Below are 16440 nucleotides of genomic sequence, written 5' to 3' on the forward strand. Positions count from 1 at the left end.
GTAAGGGTGCATGGGCATAGTGTGGCACTGTCTGATTCTCTACATCTTAGTGTGCCAAGTTCTACTTGCTGCTTCAATCTTGCCCCAGTTGTTGTGCCAGCTTCTGAGCTGCTCCCTAACGAATCCTGGTCCCACACCCCTGTCCTGAGTTAGCTGCCTACTGAGCACTCCCCCCTGCCCCCGAAGGACTGCCTCCTCTTTCACTGGCACAGCAGTCGTTCCTAGGGAAAGGGGGGAGGGGGCGGGGGCGGTGTTGCCAGCTGTCAGCCTGCCGTCCATCGCTGGGCTGTGCCGAGAATTGATGGCACTGGCGCTGTGACGGGGCGGCCGCTCCCCTCCCCGTCTGATTGGGGCTGTGTGGCCGCTGTCAGTGCTGGGCGGATCGGATCGAAGCGAAGCTCAGCCTCCCGTGCTCCGACCGGCCTGTGGGATCGGGGCCGGGAGGGGGGAGGAGGGAAAGGATACAAAGTATCGGCCGGAGAAGGGGGGAAAACAATCAGCGGGAAGGATACAAAGTATCGGCCGGAGGAAGGGGGAAACAATCAGCGGGAAGGATACAAAGTATCGGTCGGAGAAGGGGGAACAATCAGCGGGAAGGATATAAAGTATCGGTCGGAGAAGGGGGAACAATCAGCGGGAAGGATATAAAGTATCGGTCGGAGAAGGGGGAACAATCAGCGGGAAGGATATAAAGTATCGGTCGGAGAAGGGGGAACAATCAGCGGGAAGGATACAAAGTTTCTGCCGGGGGAAGGAGGCACTGAGCCGGCTGTAGGATCGAAGGGCTTGGGCGGCCGGGGCCAAGTGTGGGCCTGTTGGATAGCCCCGAGCGTCGGAGCCTGAGCTCCGCCGGCCCCCTGGAGCGGCCATGGGCGAGACGAAGATTATTTACCACATCGATGAGCAGGAGACTCCGTACCTGGTGAAGCTGCCGCTCCCGGCGGACAGGGTCACTCTGGCCGACTTCAAACAGGTTCTCAACAAACCCAACTACAAATTCTTCTTCAAATCCATGGACCAGGACTTCGGGTGAGGCCGGGGGTCGAGACCAGGGACAGGGCATTGGGATGGAGGGAGAGACAGGGTCGGGGATTTGGTTGGGGGGTGGCGGTGGAGGACAGCGGGCCGGGGCATTGCCATTGGCATCAGCTCACGGGCCCGGCTTGTTTTCGATGCCCGGTGATTGGAATTTGGCCCTCAGGCCAGTCACCGGCTCAGTGACCCGGGGTTGGGATTGTGTCTGTTGTTGGGGATTGGGCTGCTCTCTTAAAGCCGGGGATTATGTTTGTTGTCATTGCCGGGAACCGGTTCTTTCTCCGAGAGCTGGGGGTCGTCCCGAGGCGGGGGGTGGGGTCGAAGTCCGGGCCCCTCTTTTTTCCCCCCCTCCTCCTTGCCCTGAATCTAACCCGGGGGGTGGGTGGAGAACGGCTCCGGTCTGGGCTGGGGCCGTTTTCCCCCAAGGGCCTGTCCCTCCACCTTCAGTCTCTTCTCCGGGAATTCGAAGCCTCCCCAGTCCACCCGGGGGCCTGAGTCCGGCCGGGCGAGGGTGAAACTCCGGCCCCTGGGCTTCTCGCTAACCCCCCATCAGGCCTGGGAAAAATGGCGGAGCCTCTTTGTGTTGAGCTGTTTTGTTGAAAGTTTAATATATTTTTAATGGGATAGAATATTCCCCGAGGCCTGAGCCTGGCATCCCGGGGAGAGGTGGTCTGTCCAGGGATTAGGAATCTCACTCCGCAGTCAGGAGTTCGGGAGAAAAGCTGCTTCAGCAGCTGGGGCCTTGGAGGAGGAGGACCTGAGTCTGACAGCTCCAGACATTGAGTAGGTGTTAAAATTTGACATTGTCACTGCTCTCTGCAGCAACCTGGAAGCTGCAGTTTTACTAAAACACTCCGATCGGAGGAAATTCAACAACTTGCATTTAATACAGCACCTTTAATATAGCAAAACACCCCAAGGCACTTCACAGCAGTATTATCAAAGAAATATTGACACCAAGCCACATCAGGGAATTTTTAGGGGGTGATGGGATGCTTTTAAGGAGCGTCTTAAAGCAGTAGAGGGAGGCGGAGAGGGTTAGGGAGGGAATTCCAATGCTTAGGGCCCAGGCAGCTGAAGTCACGGGCACTATGGTGGAGTAATGCAAGTTGGGGTAACACAAGAGAATTGGAGTAGTGCAGAAGGACTTGGAGGGTTCCAGAGTTAGGGAGGGGTGAGGACACACAGCAGACATAACCCTCTGGAAGAAAAACAGCTTGCATTGTGCTTTTAAATATAGAAAGATAAAACCTCCTCCCTACAGGCAGGCCAGAAGGAAGGGATGGAACAGGTTAATCGTCCAGCAAGAGCCCCCCATGTCAAAGGGGCTACAGCCATTAACCTGTGTCTAGCAGGTCTTGCAACATTTTCTGTTTCCATGATGAATCAGTTTGTTTTTATGGCCCCTGCTCCTCTGTGCAGCTTCAGTTATAATTCCAGTGTCAGGTACCTCTAGTCTTGAAGCTTCATTTTTTCCCACTCAGTGGTGTGTAAAGTCTTTATAGTTGTAATTTTTACTGTGGATGCTCCACCACCCCCATAATGCAATTCTAAAAATGAGCCTTCAAAATGTATGTGCAGTACTGGTGAGCACAGGTCTGTCACTGTATAACACTGAGGTACAGTACTGGTAGGGACTGTTCTGGCACTGTATAATATGTGTACAGTACTGGTAGGGACAGAGCTATCACTATAATATTGGGGTATAGTACTGATGGGGAAGGGTCTGTCATTTTATAATACGGATACAGTACTGGTGGAGACAGCTCTATCACTGTATAACGCGGGTACAGTACTGGTGAGAACAGGGCTGTCACTGTATAACACTGGGGTACAGTACTGGTGAGTATGGGACTGTCATTGTATAACACAGGTACAGTACTGTTGGGTACAGGACTGTCATTGTATAACACTGGGGGACAGGTCTGTCACTGTATAACACTGGTATACAGTACTGGTGGGAACAGGATTCTCATTGTATAACACTGGGGTACAGTACTGGTGGGTACGGGACTGTCATTGTATAATGGGTACAGTACTGGTGGGTACGGGACTGTCACCGTAATACCAGATACAGTACAGATGGGTACAAGTCTGTCATGGTTATAACATTCGCTTGTTGAACAGCGGGAATAGTTTGAGAGAAAGCTACAATAACTTGCATTTATATAACACTCTTAATGTAGTAAGACATTTCTGGGTGCTTCACAGGAGCATTATTCAACAACATTTAATACTGAGACACAGAAGAAGATATTAGGATAGGTGCCCAAAATCTTGGTGAAAGATGTAGGCCTTAAGAAGCATCTTGGAGAGAGGTAGAGAGGTGTAAGGAAGGAATTCCAGGAGTTTGGTGCCGAGACAACTGTTTGAATGGTTAAAATTGTGGGTGCGAAATGGGTCAGATGTGAAGCACAGAGATCCTGGAGTGTTGTGAGAGTTGGAGGATGTTACAGAAATAGGATGGGACCAGTACATGGCTTTAAACAGAAGAATGAGAATTTTAAAATTGAATCATTGCCAGATTTTGAACCTGTGTAGGCCAATGAGCACAGAGCTGATGGGTGAATGGAATTTGCTGCAAGTTATGATACTGGCAGCAGGGTTACAGATGAGTTCAAATTTGTAGAGTGTGGTAGTGGGAAAGGCAAGGAAGTTAAGAGTTTTGGAGGAGTTAGAATCCCAAGAGATACATGCCGGAAGATGCTTCAGCTGAGCTCCAGTTTAGGGAGGGTGTAATTTGGGAAGTGCAGCCAGCAGTGCAGTAGAATAGTTGAGTACAGGGGTAAGAAAGGTGACACCCAAGTTATGTGTTCACATCCCGATGTGGGGTTTGAACCTAGAACTTTCTGACTCTGGTGGGCAAAGCAACCTTTGAAATCTTATCACAGTATTAGTTTTACCCTTGTGAAGCCAGTGACAAAAATCCAGCTCATGTTTTAGTTTGGATGGATTCAAGTGAGCTAATATGGTTTTCATTTGGACTTTGGCATCAGCTTGATAGTGTACTGATCTCTGGGTCAGAAGATCAAGATCTCCAGCCCCACGCTGAGAATTGAGCTTGCGGACAGGCAGGCACTTGCCTTCTAATCCAGGCCTCACTGATGGGATTAAAGTCTCCACTGTGTTGCAGTCTGTAAGGATCTAATGTTATTTGTGTTTTTTGCCATCTCGGTCCAGTTCCTTATGAGCCCACAGGATAAAGTTGCCCACTTGACTAAAAACCCCAGTCCATGAAGCCAGTAGGTGGCTGGTATAGAAAATAAGAGAATTTTAATAATAGGGGTAGAGTGTAGAGGGAGCTTTACTCTGTATCTAACCCCGTGCTGTACCTGTCCTGGGAGTGTTTGATGGGGACAGTGTAGAGGTAGCTTTACTCTGTATCTAACCCCGTGCTGTACCTGTCCTGGGAGTGTTTGATGGGGACAGTGTAGAGGTAGCTTTACTCTGTATCTAACCCTGTGCTGTACCTGTCCTGGGAGTGTTTGATGGGGACAGTGTGGAGGGAGCTTGACTCTGTATCTAACCCTGTGCTGTACCTGTCCTGGGAGTGTTTGATGGGGACAGTGTAGAGGGAGCTTGACTCTGTATCTAGCCCCACGCTGTATCTGCTCTGGGAGTGTTTGATGGGAACAGTGTAGAGGGAACTTTACTCTGTATCTAACCCCATGCTGTACCTGTCCTGGGAGTGTTTGATGGGGACAGTGTAGAGGGAGCTTGACTCTGCTTCGAATTCCTAATCTACCTGCCCTGTAGCCTATGCTGGCTGCCATCTGAAGCTGCTCCAGTTCCTGACCATGATGAGAGAAAAGACCATTGATTTAGCACCTTCCACATTCTAGGAGTGAGCACAGAGCTCACAAAAAAAAAACAAGTTCTGTGTTAAAATGTTAATATCCCTTAAATGCATGTTATGTGTAGGGCATGTGTAGCAGGAATGCTTTGGGCCGATTGAGCAGCAAGTGGGGAGTTCTGATGGGAATTGCTGTCTGGAAAATTTGTGGTGCGGAGCTGACCGGAGATGTATGACAGGCAGCTTCTGTAATCTACTGGTCTCTGGCGCCGGATCAAAAACCCTGTAATTCTAATGTGCAGTTCTGTGTGTATGTGGAGGACTGCAGGCCGCAGCATGGGCCTGGTGAAGGCTGCCTCCTGTATTCCTGACCTGTTTACGCTATGCGCTTTATAAAGCAGGTACAGCTGGTAGAAGTACTGACTGAACAGAGGCTGCAGTCCTCACAGAACCCTCCGACATTCCAGCAGTGAATGCACTTCCAAAAAAAAGTACTTCATTGGCTGTAACATGCTTTGGGACACCCTAAGGTCATTAAAGGTGCTTTTAAAAATGCATATCCTTCTTCCTACTCAGGTCCAGAACCTCTGCGAAGAACCTTGGAAAGTAACTGGTGTCAATATTGCCTTCGTTGCAGCACGAGCTGGCGTGTTGTGCCTTTGCTGGACTTGCAACCACGGTTCAGGAGTTCATATCCCGGCATGGCAAATTGTGGAATTGAATTTGACAAACCTGATTTTGATTTGTGAGCTGGCACCAGAAATAAGATGATGTAAAAAGCAGTTGGATTGCTATTGAATGAAAAAAAAAACAACTCAGTAATATGCTTCAGCAAAGAGAATGCATCAGCTCTACCAATCCATTTTGGCCTATACCTGATTCCAGTCCTACGACAGGTGGTTGACTCTTAATTTACTCTTGAGTGGCCTGGCAAGCCCATCAGTCACATAAAACGAATCCCTAATAAATACCATTGGCGAAAACATTAGGATTGCAGCAATTCTAGGAGGCAAATCAGCACCTGCTGAGTACAGCTAGTAATGGACAATAAATGCTGGCCTTGTCCGTGGCACCCGTACCCCGGAACACTTGCCATCCACAGGCTCCGTGAAACTATTTGGCCAAGCCAGTCCTCACAGGTTCATACTGCAGTGGGATGGGTTGGGATACGTCACTCTGCCACACCAAAGCAGACAAGCAAACCATATGCAAATGCACTTTGCATGCCACACACACAGCAAACACAAACCACACCACGTAACTCAACACACTCACTCTGCTACCTTATAACATGTCCATGAGTGCAAACCATGCGTCACACAAACACACATTGAACCTACTTGTGGTGATGGTGAGCCCATGATGGTGTTAGGTGCAGAATTCCAGGATCTTCACCCAGTAACGATCGTGGAATAGTGATGTGATTATATGTCAAATTTAGTATTGTTTGGGACCTGGAGGTGACAGCATTCCCAGAACATTGGCCATCCTGACCTCCTCAGTGGTTGAGGTCACACGGGAGGGTGGGGTTACAGAGGTAGGGAGAGTTGAAGAGGTAAGGAGGGGTTACTTGGGAGAGAGGGTGGTGCATGGAGGGATTAGAAGGTCACAGAAGTAGGGAGGGTCACGGAGGTAGAGAGGGTTACAGATATAGGGAGGGTGATATGTGACTTGGTGTGAGTTAAGATACAAGTAGCAATGTTTTGTGTGAGCTGAAGTTGATGGTACTGTATTTGGCAATGGTGATGCCATTGAAGGTCCTGGGAGATGGCTGGACTTCCCATTCTTTTGATGGTCATTATCAGCTACCTACTTTTGGTTGCTCACTATTGAAGGAATTGTGAGTGGAACTGAGGGCTGTAGAATGGGCAGTGAACAACCCCACTCATGACCTTATGCTGGAGGGATGGTCATCATTGAAGAAGTTGAGGATGGTTGAGCCAAGGACACTGCCCTGAGGAACTCTTGCGGTGCCGACATGGGCCTGTGATGATTGGCTTCCAGTCAACAAGGCCTCCTTCCTTTTTGTCGGGCACAGTTGACCAGTAGAGGTTTGAATTCACTTGAATTTAACTCTACACCAGGCAAGGAAGTGGAGCTACACAGACTGGCCACAACTCTACATCTCCTAGGCTTCAAATGCCTGGAATTATTACCAGGCATCACCACTTGAGAATGTCTTGCAGCACTTCACAGGCAAAAAGTCGTTACAGAGGATGACCACCTTGTTCCTCTGACAAAGTGCCAAGACCAAAAGAAGGAAAAGAATCCCTTGAGCTGGTCATTGCTGGTTACTGGCAATGTTGTCATACCAATGATAGCAATCACTGAGTCAGAAGGTCCTGGGTTCAAGTCTCACTCTGGATATTTGAGCACATAATCCGGTTTACACCTCCACTGTTAGTACTGAGAAAATGCTGCACTTTTTTTCAGATACAAGATTGAGACTGTATCTCCAGTCAGGTTGATGTAAAAGACCCCATGGCACTATTTGAAAAAGAACAGGAGTTTCTCTTGGTGTTCTGGCCAATGTTTATACCTCAACCAATATCACTAAAATTCAAATTATCTGATCATTACCACATTGCTCTTTGTGAGCAAATTGGCTGCAGAATTTCTCAACAGTGTACGACAGTAATTATTCTTCCAAAATAGGTGAGATGGTGGCATAGTGGTAATGTCACTGGACTAGTAATCTCGGGGCCCAAGCTAATGCTCTGAGGACATGGGTTCAAATATATAAATCTGGAATTAAAAGTTAATCTTAGTAATGGTGACCTATCATTGGTGGAACTATCATTGATTGTTATAAAAACCCATCCAATTCACTCATGTCCTTTAGGGAAGAAAACCTGCTATCCTAACCTGGTCTGGCCTACATGTGACTCCAGACCCACAGCAATGCCTCTTAACTACCCTCTGAAATGGCTGAGCAAGCTACTCAGTTCGAGGGCAATTAGGGATGGGCAACAAATGCTGGCCTTGCCAGCAACACCCACATCCCCTGAGAGAATAAATTTTTAAAAAATTTAATGGGCTATAAAGTGCTTTTAGGAGCTATAGAAATGCAAATCCTTTTCTGTTGGTAGTGGGTTCTTTTACTGTCTATGATACCTGTTATTGGTGATTATATCTGTTAGCAATGATGAAGCATTTTAGAATTGGCTGTAGATGACTCCTGGTTAGTTATGAGTTTAATTGAATTGATGGTTACTTCACCTTGAGGTTGAATTACTGTTAGGTGACTCAATGTTTGTTACATATTCTGTAAAATTTCAGTAAATGTTCTATGTATTGAGTATGGTGAAACTGTGGGACCGAGGAAAAGAAGCGATTAAGGTATGGCTACAAGATTGGAGAAAGGCTGGCCCATCAGAAGTTTAATTTTCTATCAGAGTGAACTGTAAGTCACAGCTTTGCCTTTGAGGCTGTGTGTACAACGCTACTGTGATCCATGTATGATTCCATGTCTGTTGTACTCCTTGACTCTGTATGGTGCACTATATTCAATATTTCTGGGCAATGTACATGATGTGCTGCGTGTAGCACCCCTGCACTTTGTATATGATAGCCTGTGTATAATATTCTCAAGTTCTGTGAGTGGAAGAGTGGGATTAGACTAGATGGGATATCAGTGGTTTTGGGGAGTGAGCAGGAGAGTAATAGACAGGATGGAGTATTAAAGGGAATGTGGAGCATGGAGGGGAGAGGGATCATTAAAGAGTATGGAGAGTGAGCAGGGAGAGGAATCAGACTGGGTGAAATGTTAATGGGTACGGAGAGTGAACAGAGATTAGACTAGGAGGGATATTAAAATCAATGGGGAGTGAGGAGAGGTGAGGTTTGGATATTAAGGTGGATGGGGAGGGAGCGGGAAGAGGGATTGTTCTGGGTAGAATATTAAAGGGTATGGGGACCAAGTGAGAGAGTGGGATGAGACTGGGTGGGATATTAAAGAGTCTGGGGAGTGAGCAGGGTGAGGGACTAGACCAGAGGGAGATAATGCCCGTATAGACTTGTTCGTGTGCTGGAACATTCAATGATTCCAGTAACCTTTTGAAAATAAGTCCATGATTGTCACAAGAGATTCAAAAACCAATTGGTCTGGTCACAAAGACCTGCCTCACTCTGAGCTGTAAAAACCCAGCGTACACAGGAAGCACTCACTTTCCTATTTGTGGTTTGTTTACTTTTTTTAATTGCTCCTTTCCTCTGGTTTCATGTCTGCATTTCTTTCTAATTGATTTTAACATCTGGTTAGTGACAGGTTGGGACCAGTCCCCTTCTCACTGCAGTTTGGTCTCTTACTATTCCAGGACAGGCAGTACAGATATTGTAGTAAAAAAGCAAAACATTGCAGATGCTGGAAATCTGAAATAAAAACAGGAAGTGCTAGAAAAACTCAGCAGGTCTGGCAGCATCTGTGGAGAGAGAAACAGAATTAATGTTTTGAGTCTAATATGACTTCCTCTGAAGAAGAATCATATTGGACTCAACGTTAACTTTGTTTCTCTCTCCAACAGATATTGTAGATTGGTTCCTAGCTCCCATCATCTCATTGCAGTCATTGGACTTAATTCAGCATCTCGACCAATAACCTCGAAACTATCAAAGCATTTGTGCTGGAAGTTTTGACCCGCTAATGTAAGCAAAGTAATGCAAAGGTTGGAAATCTGAAATCCAAACTGAAATGCTGAGATACTCAACAGATCAGGCAGCATGTGCAGAGAGAGAAACAAAGTCAACATTTCTTACGAACATAGGAACAGGAGTAGGCCATTCAGCCCCTCGAGCCTGCTCCATCGTTCAGTTAGATCATGGCTGATCATCTACGTCAATGTCACCTTCCCACATTATCCCCATATCCCTTGATGTCAGCTTCCACAGCCCTCTCGGGTAGAGAATTCCAAAGATTCACCATCCTCTGAGTGAAGAAATTCCTCCTCATGTCAGTCCTAAATAGCCCACATTTACTAAAGATTATGTTCCCTGTTTTTTCTTCATCAATCTGAAACTTTTGTCTCCACAAATCTTAACCAGCCCCTGTCATAGGTACTTCACATTGTTCATGTTCTACTCAGTCAGGATTAGACCATGTGACCCCCTAAAACAACCCTCCAGCTTTCTGCTAAACCATCTTGGTGCAGTTTTCAATCGGTAGTGAGTGGCTTTGAGGCAGGAGCAGGTTCCTACAAAATTATGATGGCCCTTTATAAAACAGTGGTTTAGTTTACACTGGAGTATAGTGTCCCGCTCTGGGCACCTTTTGGAAAGATGTGAAGGCTTAAGAGAGGGTGTAGAATGATTCCAGGGATGAGGAAGTTCATGTACGTAAGTAGATTAGAGAAACTGGGATTGTTCTCCTGAAGTTTGAGAGGAGATTCGATAGAGGCGTTCAAAGTCTGGAGGGTCCTAGACAGAGTAGATAGGGAGAAACCGTTCCCGTTTGTGGAAAGGTTGGGAACCAGAGGTCACCAATATAAGGTGAATGGCAAAAGAACCAACAATGAGATGAGGAAAAGCCTTTTTATGCAGTGAGTGGTTAGGGTCTGGAAAGCACTGCCTGAGAGTGCGGTGGGGGCAGATTCAATCAAGGCTTTCAAAAGGGAATTGGATAAGGACCTAAAGAAAGAAAATTTTCAGGGCGGGGAGTGGGACTAGCTAAATCACTCGTGCAGAGAGCTGGCACAGTCACAATGGGCCAAATGGCCACCTCCTGTGCTTTAGCCATTTTATTCTATCATTTCCTCTCCTCTCATTATGAAAATACTAGAATGATGGATAGTATAAAGACTAGTTGGTCTTGTTACATCTGACAACAGCAGCAACTTGCTTATATAGCATCTTTAAAAGAGTAAACCACCTCAAGGCACTTCATGGGAATATAATCAGACAAATATTTGACAGCAAACCAGTTAAGGAGACATTTGGATAGGTGGCCACAAGCTTGCTTTAAAAAGTTGGTTTTAAGAGCACCTTAAAGGAGGAGAGAGAGGTGGTGAAGTTTAGGAAGGGAATTCCAGAGCTTGGAGCTCAAGCAGCTGAAGCCATGGTCACCAATGGTAATGCGATTAAACCGGGTTGGCTGAGAGGGCAGAATTGGAGGAGCGCAGAGACCTTGGAGGGTTGTTTGACAAGAGGAGGTTACAAAGATAGGGACAGGTGAGGCCATAGAGAAATTGAATACAAGGCTGTGAATTTTAAATTAACCATAAGCCAGCGTAGGTCAGCAGGCAGAGGATGTGGAGGGACAGGATTGGTGTGAGGATATGGGCAGCATTGTTTTGAATGAACTCAGGTTTATGGAAGATGGAGGCTGGCCACATTACACCCCTACCCACCAGGTGTACAGGAATTAGTTCAACTCTCTTTTTTGAATATTAGTGGTGAATTTACACTCATTGCACCTGTAAACCCACTCTAAAAGGACTTGGATTTGTATAGCATTTTCCATGACCTCAGGATGTAATGTAGGAAATCCAGCAGCCAAATTACACACAAGATCCCACAGACCGCAATGTGATAATGACCAAATAAACTGTGTTTAGTAATGTTTATTGAGGGATAAAAGTCAGCTCAGGAACCCAGGGAGAACACCCCTGCTCTTCTTCAAAATAGTGCCATGGAATCCTTCACATTGACCTGTGAGGGCAGATTGGTCTCCGGTTTAACGTCTCATCCAAAACCTGGCAGTGCAGAACTCCCTCAGAACTGGGCAATCTGGGGATTGGGATTTGAACCCACAACCTTCTGACTCATAGGCAAGGCTGCTAATTACCGAGCTACAGCTGACGCCTAGTGTCAAACAGCTCAAAATACTTCACCAACCGCAAGGGTGATTTGCCTTGTGGTCCCAAAGATTGTGCTTATTTTAGCGCTTTACAGTCTGTGGCAATTGTTCCAGCCAACACTCGCCCTCACACTGAGCCACAGTGTAACTGTGTCTAGCGGAGAGAAGAGATTGGTTAGAGAAAGAGGAAGGGGGAACCATGGATAACTGGGTACGATAGCATTAAGTAATGATTTGTAATGTTGTATACCTCAGGAAATGCTTCCAACTTTTACCATTCTTTTGTTTTACATAAGAAATTTTCACTGCAGTGTGTCTTTACCTGATTGCTTTGTGTTCTTGTCACTTATGCTCTATCCTCACTTGTTTGTCATTGTCTCTCTAAGCCTTTTATTGTCTCTTTTGCCCTGTGTTTAATTCATCATACTTTTTTCCTTAAATTCCCAGTCTCTCACTCTGCCTGTTTTCTCCTTCAAACTGTGTCCCAGTCTAGTCTCTTTCTCTCACTCTACTCCGTCTGTCTCACTAGCTCTTATTTTGTCCATTGTATTTGACACCTTGTTCCTCTTACCCTGTCCATGTCTCAACGTCTGCCCTGCAACTTAACATTTTATCTATACCTGACAGATCAGTGTTAGATGTAGAAGAGCATAGAGTTTTCAGATGTTATCCAAAGGTACTGATTGAGATTCTCTGTACGTGTGCATTAAGCACACAAGGAGTTGGCTGTCCTGTGAGCTGTCACACTGCCTGTGTGTGAACAATAGACAGGCAGATGGACAGATGTAGCAGACTTGAGTACTTCTTTACATACATGACTAAATGTGCTCAATGGGAAGTGGCAGCTTCCAGATATCACTGGACAATGCTCTGCAGTGATTTCAATAATGTGTACTGGTTGGGGGTGGGGTGACATTTTCATAATGTGACCATTTAAACTGTGAAAAATATCCGGCAAGGCAGTTATAGATTCTGTACTTCCAGTCTTGTATAATGGAGAGTGCATTTAAAATTGTAAGTACTAGGGTACTAGTGGGTGCAATTCTGTCACTGTATAACACTGGGGTACAGTATTGCTAGGGACAGGTCTGTCACTGAATAACACGGGTACAGTACTGGTGGGGACAGGTCTGTCACTGTATGACACTGGGGTATAGTACTGGTGGAGACGGGTTTGTCACTGTATAACACTGGGTACAGTACTGTTAGAGACAGGTCTGTCACTGTATAGCACTGGGTATAGTATTGGTGGAGACAGGTCTATCTCTGTATAACTGGGTACAATACTGGTGGGGACAGGTTTGTCATTATATAACACTGGGTACATTACTGGTGGAGACAGGTCTGTCACTGTATAACACTGGGTACAGTACTGGTGGAGACAGGTCTGTCGCTGTATAATACGGGTACAGTACTAGTGGGGAATGGTCTGTCACTGTATAACACTGGGGTACAGTGCTGGTGGGGACAGGTCTATCTCTGTATAACACTGGGGTACAGTACTGGTGGGGACAGGTCTGTCACTGTATAACACTGGGGTACAGTACTGGTGGAGACAGGTCTGTCACTGTGTAATACGGGTACAGTACTGGTGGGGACAGGTCTGTCACTGTATAACACTGGGGTACAGTACTGGTGGGGACAGGTCTGTCACCGTATAACACTGGGGTACAGTGCTGGTGGGGACAGGTCTATCTCTGTATAACACTGGGGTACAGTACTGGTGGAGACAGGTCTGTCATTGTATAACACTGGGGTACAGTACTGGTGGAGACAGGTCTGTCATTGTATAGCACTGGGAAACAGTACTGGATGGGATGGGTCTGTCACTTTATAACACTGGGGTACAGTACTGGTGGGGACAGGTCTGTCATTGTATAACACTGGGGTACAGTACTGGTGGAGACAGGTCTGTCATTGTATAGCACGGGGATACAGTACCGGAGGGGATGGGTCTGTCATTGTATAACACTGGGGTACAGGTTGATCAAAGAGCCTTGACATTTGATGGGCCAATTGTAACATTTTCTGTCATGTAGTTATACCCATGCGCCAAGTAAACTCACAGCCACACACTGTAGGACCCCTTTATGTCATTGAGCATCTGAGGAAGGCCTTGGAATTGTAACACAATCATTTACTGATTGATTGCAGAAAGCAAAACCCTGGATGCACATCAATCAAAAGTGAGTTAGTGATTAGCATCTGTGGCAGTTTTGTTACTGTTTCGCACATTCTAATTTTATTGGCTCAATGCTGGTACATGGGCCCAGAGACACTGGCTTCCCAATGCCTATTCTTCCTCAGCACAGTGAGAGTCAATAGACTGTTCAGCTGTGGTGAGCATCGCTGCCGGGTCTGACCCTGACACCTACACAGAAGTTGTTGGAGTTGAGATCTAGAGTGGGATCCATGCCTTTTGTTTTAGCTCCTGTCCTTCAGAGAGCAAATTGAGACAAATTGCTGCATTGTTGGAGATGCCATGTTTCAAGAGAGACGTTTGACTGAGGCCCCATCTGCGCTCTCGGGTCAGCATTAAAGACACCAAAGTTCCATTTAGTAGAAGAGTGGAAGAAGTCTATCCAGAGTCCTAGCAAATATTTATCCCTCAATCAGCATCACACAAAAGTAAATTCTCTGGTCATTTATTGGCTGCTGTGTTTCCTATATTGCAGCAGTGATTACATGTAAAAAGAAAAACATTTTGGGATGCCCTGGGCTCATGAATGATGTTACATTAATACAAGCAAGTCTTCAAACCGGTAAATGCTGGAAATACCCAGTGGGCCAGGCAGCATCTGTAATGGGAGAAACAGAGTTAACGTTTCAGGTTGATTACCTTTCTTTGGAACAGTTCTCAATCTTGACACCCTCACTTAAAAAATACCTGTCGATGTCAGTCGTCAAAGATCCAATTGCCCCACAGCAGTCCTTTACGAAGAGAGAATTCCTATTTCCCTGCACTCATTGACATTAAAAAAAAGCACGTCAGAAATTTAAAAAAAAACCCAGGTCCATTGGTTGCCTAGAGAGGAAAACGCAGAGGATGGGGGTTAATGTTTAAGCTATAGACCCTTCTTTAGATCTAATCAGAGCAGCACCAGATTAGCAGTGTGCTGTGGTAATGAAATGTTTTCAGGGAGATCTCTTCATTGTAACGTTCCCCACTACTCCCCACCCCCCTCCCTCCCCCCAGTCCCCTGTCAGACAGCTGCTGCGCAGCACAGTTGACCTGGAAGAGTGACACAGGCTTTTAAAATTCAGTCAGCTTGGAGTGGGTGTGATGGTGAGGTGGGTGATTTTTCTATTGCTCTGAGGCTCTCTATTGACACACTTGACAGAACTATAATGATTTAACTGACTTATCGCGATGCCAGATGGTATAAGGATGGTACAGTGCTCCACACGCTGACAATCGAACACTGCTCCACAAGAGGCCACAGCCGCCCCTGTTCTCATTAAGCATGGTGACCAAGAACGGTTTTGTTCATCTGTTTATCAGCAGGATATCGTCTCTGTACAGACTGGCCCCTGACCTGTGAATTAATAAGAACTTAAGAAATAGAAGCAGGAATAGGTCATATGGCCCCTCGAGCCAGCTCCACTGTCCAACCCCTTCTCCATCAACAACACTTTCCCAGCCGATCCCTACATCCCTCGTTTCCCTTTGTGTCCAAAAATCTTATCAACCTTAGTCTTGAATATAGTCCATGGCTGAGCATCCACAGCTCTCTGGGGTAGAGAATTCCAAAGTTGCACAAGCCTCTGAAGAAGTTTCTCCTCATCTCTGTCTTAAGTGGCTGACTCCTTATCCTGAGACTGTGATCCTGATTTCTAGACCTTTCAGCCAAGAGAATAAGGCCCCTCAGCATCTACCCTATCAAGCTTCCTATTTTTCAATGAGATTAGTTCTCTTACTGCTAAACTTCAGAAAATATAAGCCCATTCCACTCAGAATGTGGAACATGCTATAGTGTTTGAAGTGAATGGCATAGGTGCTTTTTGATGGGAAGCTGGATAAATACATGACGAAGAAAGGGATATGCCAAAAGGGTAAGACCAAGACGGTTGGAAGGAGGCTCATATGAAGCATAAACACCAACATAGACCTGATAGGCCAAATGACCCGTTTCTCCTCTGTACCTTCTATCTACTATTGCAAATGGGATGGAGGATAAAAGTAGGGAAGTCTTCCTACTACTGTACAGAGCATTGGTGAGACCACACCTGGAGTACTTAAGGAGAGATATGCTTGCATTGGAGACAGTTCAGCTTACTAGACTGAGGGTTTGTCCTATGAGGAAAGGTTGAGCAGGTTGGGCCTATACTCATTGGAGTTTAAAAGAATGAGAGGTTATCTTATTGAAACATATAATATTCTGAGAGGGCTTAACAGGGTGGGTGCTGGGTGGATGTTTCCCCTCACAGGGGAATTTAAAATAAGGGGTCTCCCATTTAAGACAAAAATTTCTTCTCTCAGGAGGCCATTAATCTTTGGAATTCTCTCCCCCAGCGAGCAGTGGAGGCTGGGTCATCAAATATATTTAAGGCTGAGTTAGGCAGATTTTTGATCTGTACGGGAGTCAAAGGTTATGGGAGCAGGTAGGAAAGTGGAGTGAAGGCCACAGTCTGGTCAGCCATGATTTTATTGAATGGTGGAACAGGCTTGATGAGCCGAATGGTCTACTCCTCCTAATTCTTATGATCTCAGCAAACTGTCTTGATGTTTGTCTCTTCAACCAGATTGGAGCAAGGAAGTTAGAATGAGAGGCAGGGTGACAGGTATGGATTAGAATAGATAGAGCAGGTTTGGGATAGAATG

The 16440-nt window shown here is 46.1% G+C and overlaps 1 protein-coding gene across 1 annotated transcript in view; it reads left to right on the top strand.

Moving 5' to 3' along the window:
* Nucleotides 1-251: 251 nt before the first annotated feature.
* The window catches only part of LOC121272569 (segment polarity protein dishevelled homolog DVL-3), a 130992-nt gene continuing 114803 nt past the window's right edge, over nucleotides 252-16440 (top strand). Inside the window, exon 1 of the mRNA XM_041179221.1 lies at nucleotides 252-1029. Within this exon, the coding sequence (XP_041035155.1) occupies nucleotides 869-1029 (161 nt within the window). The 5' untranslated portion in view covers nucleotides 252-868. The remainder of the gene's footprint in view (nucleotides 1030-16440) is intronic.

The sequence above is a fragment of the Carcharodon carcharias genome, chromosome 2 (assembly GCF_017639515.1).
Source record: "Carcharodon carcharias isolate sCarCar2 chromosome 2, sCarCar2.pri, whole genome shotgun sequence".
NCBI lineage: Eukaryota > Metazoa > Chordata > Chondrichthyes > Lamniformes > Lamnidae > Carcharodon > Carcharodon carcharias.